Source organism: Blennius ocellaris (genome assembly GCF_963422515.1).
Source record: "Blennius ocellaris genome assembly, chromosome: 15".
Lineage (NCBI taxonomy): Eukaryota > Metazoa > Chordata > Actinopteri > Blenniiformes > Blenniidae > Blennius > Blennius ocellaris.
The window spans coordinates 7,168,004-7,176,420 of record NC_137664.1 but is presented as its reverse complement, the minus strand read 5'-3'; the positions used below and the strand labels follow the sequence as shown (position 1 = coordinate 7,176,420).

The 8,417-nt window shown below is 38.8% G+C and overlaps 1 protein-coding gene across 1 annotated transcript; it reads right to left on the bottom strand.

Moving 5' to 3' along the window:
- Positions 1-925: 925 nt before the first annotated feature.
- On the bottom strand, positions 926-8,222 carry ak1 (adenylate kinase 1). Its single transcript, XM_080509786.1, has 7 exons — positions 8,095-8,222; positions 3,942-3,976; positions 3,304-3,339; positions 3,047-3,210; positions 2,132-2,248; positions 1,834-2,025; positions 926-1,732 (listed from the first exon to the last, which is right to left on the bottom strand). The coding sequence occupies exons 2-7, from the start codon at positions 3,946-3,948 to the stop codon at positions 1,667-1,669; spliced, it is 582 nt and encodes a 193-aa protein (XP_080365912.1). The 5' UTR covers positions 3,949-3,976; positions 8,095-8,222; the 3' UTR covers positions 926-1,666.
- Positions 8,223-8,417: the final 195 nt, after the last annotated feature.

Sequence of the window (8,417 nt, the reverse complement as noted above, 5' to 3'; positions counted from 1 at the left end):
ATCCTTCCAGGGCACATGCTCATGATCAGAGCTCCCCTCAGAGACTAGTCCGGATACCTGCTGCAGTGTTTGCTCAGCCGGCTGAATACATGTGCGTTTGTTGGACGGAGGAAGGTGAGAGGTAAAGGAAGACCACTTGGTCATGTCGGCCTCAAAGGAAAAATTTGTGATTACAGGAGTGAACTGTGCAGTTTGTCCAGTATCCTGTTGTGTCTACATGCTTCAGGACCTTGTCTGAATAACAAGTGTGGTTTTTTTTTTTTGTCACACTTTTAATACTTGAAAACATTTATTCAGCACTCAAAAACATCCAGTCTGTGAGATCGATGTCATAGATCATAAGCCTGCAGCAGTGGATTGCATTCATTTTCAATGAAAAATAAAAGGTTTTTCACTCGTTTTTATCTGCATCCCCGGGAATCAACACAAAACAATAATTGGATTGGTACTTTATACCAGCAGTTGGGGGTGGGGTCCCTTCCCTATTAAAACAGATTATTTGAGGGTGAACCTTTTAATTGTGTTGTTAAAACACATTTTCTAAACTGAATTTGTACTGAGTGTAAGAGAGACATATTAAAATGAAAATATAAGGTTTGGTATAAGACAAGCCCCAGTCTTGTTGTTTTTGTGCTAATCTAAAGAAGTGAGATAATTTCTCAGATTAATTCTGAGGTATCTTTTTTTGGGGAAAAAAAATTATATACTGCTGTTAGCTTTGTATTACACAAGATTTTTGAATAGCCACCTTAAATAATCTCATTTTACCTTATCTGCTATCTGCATATATTGTTATATCTTCCGTCGCCAATTTGATCCGAAATCATTTGTTTAAAAAATGGCCAACACTTAAAGCATCTTCTCACTACTAACAGTAAAACTTCAACAATACACCTACTGTATGTACATATTCTCAAGACACGTCTGTTAGTTACATATTTATTTTTATATGCATTAACATGGAAAGTCACTTTTTTTTTTATAAAGAGTGATACCCAGAATTGCAGTTTTCTTAATAGGTTACTTTAATTTACTCTCCCACCCACATATATCATAGATTCCCATGTTACATCTCGATGAAAAAATAGAAAAAAATTCAAACATCTCTGCGCTTCAAATAGAATTGAAAAATGGTAACTGGATGAATGAATGTCAACAACTACAGGGACATTTTTTGGGGAATAATTATACAAGTAAACAGTTTATCCATCCATGCGTCTGTGCTGTTGTTGGATGGCACAGGGACAGACGAGTCATAAGCACTGGGCTCGTGTGAGAGCATGAAAACGAGGAAAAAAGATCGTGTAAAGTTCATGTTCATCCAGAGTGGACATGGTGCCTTAAAGGTCAGAAGGTGGGTGACATTTCCTAAAGACCGACCACTGGAGACGCATCCATAAACATGTTGAGCACAGAATTACACCGAACAGGTATACCATTTCCAGATGCTGCTTTTAAGCAGATTAATTGACTTCAAACTTTTTACGGGTGACTCATACTGCTGGCTCAGGGTTAGCGTTAAGGCGTTTTTCCGATCCCTTTCTATAAACCCAAATGAGTGGGAGGTGTGAAGTTTCTGCAGTCCATCATATTCAGTCCTTGTGAAATGAGGAAACTTGAAATTAAAACAACAGCCAGACACAGCTCATCTCGTCACGTTGTTTTACTACAGAGCATCAATGGCCTTGCTGACTTGGCCGAAGACATCATCCACGGCCAGCTCGGAGTCCACCTGGGGCAGAGGAAGACCACACGGCGATTAAGAACACATGTCAGAGTCCAACGTTTATTTTTTCGTTTCGTTTTTTTTTTTCCAGGAACAATTCTACGCACCTTCCTCACAATACCGCGCTTTTCGTAGAAAGTGATGACCGGCTCAGTCGCTTTGTAATAAAGGTCCAGACGCTTCTTGATGGTCTCCTCGTTGTCATCGGCGCGGCCGCTGGTCTCGCCACGTTTCATAAGTCTCTTGACCATGGTCTCTCCTTTGGCGTCAACGTACAGCAGCAGGCAGGGTTTGCCGATCTGGGGACAAATGGAGGTTTTTTTTTTTTTTTTTCATATATATATATATAATTTACACTCATTGCTGCAGGAGTGAATTATAAACCCCCGTCACACCCGCTCCTACCTTCTTCTCAAACTCCTCTCCCTGCTTCACCTCGCGGGGGTAGCCATCAATAAGGAAGCCCTTGGAGACATCAGCCTTGGCGATCATGGCATCTTTAATCATGTCTAAGACCGTGTCCTGAAAGCAGCCCCGAGACGTTATGATCAGCCTTCACTGTGATGGGGCACTTATGACAGAAGTGCAGCGTAACAATTGACACGTCCTGATCATCTCTGCATTTGTTTGTTTCACATTGCACATTTAGATAGATAGATAGATAGATAGATAGATAGATAGATAGATAGATAGATAGATAGATAGATAGATAGATAGATAGATAGATAGATAGATAGATAATTAAGTTACTTGTATTTATAAAGGTTAATAGAATTATCAATGCTTAAAACTTAAATTTGTCTAAAATATCAAACGTTACAGTCACAAAAACACTCAAATACGAGTACATCCGGAAAAAAAAAGTTGAATTTAAAACTGTAAAACTTGTATATGCTTTAGCTTTGCATGATTTTTAAAATTATTTTTAATTAAATAAAGATAATTTTTCTTTTGGCTAATAACTCACAAAAATCAAACAATACAGTATCAAAAGTATTAGAACATTCAAGGTTTTCATTTTTTTCCCCCATTTTTAAACCATAATAAGCACTTTTTTCCCCCCATTTTAAAATTCTTGGAAATGTATTAGGATTGTAGAACTAGCTCGCAAAACAATGACTTTTTCGCTTATGTTGTATATTTTGTTGATAAAGTGGTCATGCCTTGTGTCTAAATGAATCCCTTTTACCATTTAATATATATGTTACTCATTTACACAAATCTTAACCACCAACAGAGAAACGAGAGAGAACGAGAGCATTTCCTTTTTCGTGTGTCTCTACAAGTTTCCATGTCCTGCAGTACATGAGGTTCTCTCACCAGGGGGACGAGCTCTCCCTTCTGCATGATGGCCTGGAGCTGTTTGCCCCTCTCAGAGCCAGAGGCCACCTCGGCCCGGAGCAGATCCCCAGACGACAGGTGGGTGTAGCCATACTTTGCTACAATCTTCTCACACTGGGTGCCCTTTCCAGAGCCGGGGCCACCTGAAAAGTCGAAACAAAATTTCCCACCGGAGCACGAAGGAAAAACACTGCCGGTGGTGGAATGCGCTGCAGTTGTTTAGCATCCTCACTCACCCACAACGAAGATGATCTTGGCGTCTTTAATCTTGTCTGAAAATGTGTAGAGGCAGAGAGAGGTCAGTAATCCAAACATGACGCGGCAGGTTTTTTCAAACATCAAAAGTTTGAATTCACAGAAACACAAGTTTTTCAAACAAACCATCATAAGAGTGGGACTCAGAAGAGACAGCAGCACAGGTTTTTTCCATTTTTAGTTGCAGTGGAGCGTCACCTGGTCCAACAGACTGTTCTGACTGCACTTCAGTAACTATGGGTTTGTCCTATCGCTTAAACAGTGTTGGCATGACAACCGTTGCCACCTAATAAGGCTATAGAGCTACTGAACATGCCTGACTTAAAAAAACATCTAAATTTATTAAATGAGAAATTTACACTCAATATTAGCTATGTTTAATACTTATAACTAATTTATACCATTAAGGCATCATATTTTTTATTATATTCATTAATAATAGAAAATCTCAGTAAAAAGTATGAACTTTCACTGTATTCTCACAATATACCAGAAGAGGGCAGCAGAGTCCATGAAACTGCACAAGCAGACGTTTCATTGGCTTGAAAGATTACTATTAAAAAAAACTGATTCATCATCTGCATGAAAGCAAAGATTTAAAAAAAAGAACGTTGATTACCTGCCATTGTGTTGTGTCTGAGTGTTTTCCTTTAACTGGGAAAAAAAAGAAAAAGACAAATTAATGCATCAAACAAATCTGTGTACAATAAATATCTTCAGTAAAAGCACGATTTTTCAGAAGTTTTGTAACTTAATGGTTTATATTGTGAATGGAGAGAAGGATGAGATGGACGAATGACTCGAGACATCTTTTCTTTATTGCCTCCAGCAGCATGACAGTTCACCTGTCAAACATCTCTCTTGCATTACTGCGCTTCCTTTTTGAACATCTTTAAATAATCCAAAGTGAACGCAAAACTCCCATGACATTTAGAAATATGTATTGTTCAAGAAGTTTTTTCTTTTAATGTATAGTAAATTTGTAAATACAAATACAGAAAAGTGACAGCACTGTACATGAGTAAAGTTTTTTTTAATTATGCTGTACTATATTCAGATATAATTTTGGATTAGAAAATAGATTCAGGATTAACCAAGTTTTTCTTTTTTCTACTTTTTTTTTTTTTTTTTAAGGAATGTTGTCTATATTTACACACCAGCTGCTCTTTATCTGAGTTCTCTTTATTTCCACACTTCAGTTACTGTTTTCTCTTATTGTGGATCAAAATGTATTTCAATTCCTGGAAATGTGATCTGAGAAAGAGTTTAGTCAATGTTTTCTTTTATTCATTTAAAAGATACAACAATTTGCAGTTTCATACAGTTCATGAAAGTATATGACTGGACGAACAAATGACCGAACAAACAAACATATAAATCATTATTGCAAAGATGTGTGATAACATAAGAAAGTCTGGCATTCAACCAAAGTTTATGACTCGGCCATCATATAGGCTCAGCTCAACAAGTAAACTTGCCAAACGCTTGTTAATTATTTATATCCTTCTGCATGGGCCGTAAAAGTGAAGGAGTAAACTGAGAAATGGCTGTTGAGTAAAACAAGTAAAACACATGATTCAAAATTTTAATCCAAGAGTTTTAAACTCCAAGAAGAAAGTATGTTGACGGTAGAATAGCAAATTAAAGCTGCGGCCCTCGCTTACATGCAGGACTCGGACTGAGAATGTCATCGCTTCCTGTTTCATGGCGAGCGGTCAGACACATGCTCTTTGAAATTACAGTTACATTTTGATACGTTTATCAGGAAAGCCTGTTGTAGATACTGTCAGTGACATTTTTGTGCGGCTTGACGTTTCTTGGACATAGGTGAAACGTGTCAAACGTGTTGCCCGTCAGCAATGCAGTCGTTTGAGCAGTAGATGGTGAAAGTATAATAATAATAATAATAATAATAATAATGATAATGCTCAGGCCCTAACTGAGGTTTCCCAATAGCTGAAAAGTATTTATCAGTCTATGAGCTCTACAATGGCACAAAGCAGAATTATGTAAAGTTATGCTTAACAAACATTCTACTTGACATTCTAACAATGTGGCTGTTTGCTCACTGGAACATGCCAGTTAGTCAAACAAATCCATTCAGTACAACGGCAGATTGATAAAGAAGGAATGTAAGGTGATAGAAAAAGTTATACGAGTCGTTTTACTAAAGCTTCGCTGCAGCAAAAGAGATTTTTTTTTAATAGAAATCTTCAATTGTTTATGAAAAGTACCGTTCATCAACTTTTTGAACAATTGTTGCTACTGTTGATCTATTTCTTACATTTTCTTTCTCCAGTGCTATTCTGTAAGGCTACACCCAGCCTTGTGTGTGCGTGCGTATGTGTGTGCGTGTATGTGTGTCTGAGCGTGTGTGTGTGTTGCACATATATATTTTAAGTCTTGTGTTAATTCTCTATGCAGCATGGTTGTAATTTAATTGTCCAACTTCACGTCCACAGTCCTTTATGTAGGAAATGCAGTACCGTAATTATTCATTCTCATACCATTATTATAACTATATAGCTATAAGTTAAAGTTTCTATAATGACATATTTAATTCTTAATACTTTCAAATCAAACTCATGCCAAATTAGACTGTGCAGAATATTCACTAAAGCTGTAAAAAACAAACAAACATCTGCAGCAGATATTTGCAATAAACGGTGTGTTCTTTGAAAACTAGTTTTAGTTGTGATGTATTTTAAGGCTTAAAGTTGTTCGAAAATGATGCTTTTTTTAAATTTTATTCTGGTGCATCTAAAGTTATCTTTGAAGGAAAAGTAAAACTGCTCATTTTATTGTGATGTAAATAAAATTCATATGCATTGTTTAATAAGTTAAAGTTCAAATTGTGGTTATTGTGCTTGTTTAAGGGTGACATCTTTCTGCATGAGTTGCATTAGTGAATAAGAAATGGCTGTGAAGTGACACAACACTTGTGTCAAAGGGCAAACTGGATTTTTCTTTCTTTTTTTTTTTTTGTTAAGATTTTCTATAATGACTTCCACCCAATTCTAATATGGATTTCTATCTAATTCTAATATTTTCCAATAACACTTTGTTGAGTGTGACGAGCAGAGCATTCACTAAAGCTGCAAATGCCATCAGCTTGTCCTCATAGTCAGACTTGGCTCCACACCTCAGGACAGGCAGTGCTGCTTCTCAGGTGTCCGCTTTTATGTCAGGAGCCATTAACCCTGTGGTCAGTGTAAATGTCACTGATATCCGAGTCAGCACAGAGCCTGTTTGGGAATCCCGCTCTGGCCTATTATGGTGCCATCTTCTGAGTCCCCGGCTTCTTCGGCATGCCAAACATAATCTGGCTCCCATGTGGTGAACACTGCACCAACCAGCTGGTGTTTGGGGGAATCAAATAGAACGTTGCATGGCAGTGGATTAAAAATGTTTTACTTAATACACATGTGTAAAGTTCAGTGCAGTATAATAGGTTGAGCGGGGCTTTAAGCCCACAGATCCTTTAAATCTCATCGACACTGTTTATCTATTAACACACTTTTTAGTTTTGCATTTTACACAGCCAGCTGGAGCTGCTAAATGTGTCAACATTGTTTTGAAATATTGTGAATAGATTACATTTCCATTGCTCAGAAGGCTATGCAGCATGCTTGGCAATAAGTTTAAACCGGATTTGGACAAATCCATTTCAGTTAGATCCTACCAAGACATTTTTTATTTTTAAAGCATATTTATTATGATTCAAAGCATTTTAGAGTGTTTTATGAGTGGAACATGAGTGACGAGATATTAAAATGTGAATGTTGGGAATAAGAAAATCTTGGATTCCCTATTACTTTCACCCTGAAGTCAGTCCATAATCTTCTGCTCCACCCCCATGTCTTAATTCTGCTTTTTACCATGCGGCCCTGCTAAAATAAGACCCGGTCAGTATGCAGCTGTTAAGGCATATCTTTGTGAGCCCTCCAGAAAAGCACGTGGAGATGAAGCCTGGACTTCTCCCAGAAGCAACTGGAGTGAAAACACACAGTGTGAGCATTTTGGAAAAGTGCACTTTAATATCAGGGTACTGTCTCTTTAAGGGAGGACAGGGAACCCTGTGACGTCAGTGCAAGGGAGAGAAATGGCATGTTGTTTGTGAAAGGATGGAGAATTAGGAAATGTTGTTGTTGGCTGTGGCTGCAAGTGGACGTGTCCGTGTTCCCAACTGCGGGCTTTGGAGGCTTTAATGTGCAACGTGCACGCGCGTATGAATCAATGGCGCTCAGTCCCCTAATCAGCTGTTAATGACCGCCACTGGGTGAAAGGACTTAAAGGGTGCATAAATCCTATTAATTTTTTTTTTTTAGTTTTTTGTTACACACAACACTGACACGTGATCAAACAGGAGGGAAAGCATCTGCAATTTACACTGTCAGAGCAAATCATAGCCAGAGCTGCACATAGAGCTGGTAAAGCTGGGCTCTATTGAAGGGTAATTATGTAATCATATGGGTACCACCTCTGTGAGGGACACATAGGACTTACATAGGACTTGCCTGTGCACCATGCACACATGACAGATCTGTCCTTTAAATGTCACGCACAACTGAAGGGTGACAAACCTGGCATGTCTTGGGGCGACATGACAGCTTCACCATTATGAAATGTCAAAATTCCATCTCCCATCCATTTAAGCAGCCCTGCCCACCCTGCATGTCTGCTCTCTCTCTCTCTCTATGTCTGACACGTCCTTATTTGTCACAAATGTTTTGCTTCCTGTCCCTGATCAGCCTTTTGTCCTCTGTACTGACCTCTCTCTTGCGTTGTGGCTGTTAGATCCCAGTGCAAAGGGGGCTGCTGTCCCTGGATCCCCGGGAGTGTGAGTGTCTGCACAGTTCCTGCTGCACGGCAGCCCTCCCTCCCCCTTCCTGCTCCTTTTTATAGCTCATCTGAGCCTGCTCAGCCTGATGCATTCTGGGTAGGAGGAAAGAAGGGAGGGAGGGGGGGGGTGGATGGACAAGAGGAGGCAGGAGTGAAATATTAGAGGCTTGGACAGAGAGAGAGAGAGAGAGAGAGAGACTTCTGTTTCCAGTGTTCAACTTTTATTTTTTAAAAGGCAGTGTGACATAAATAT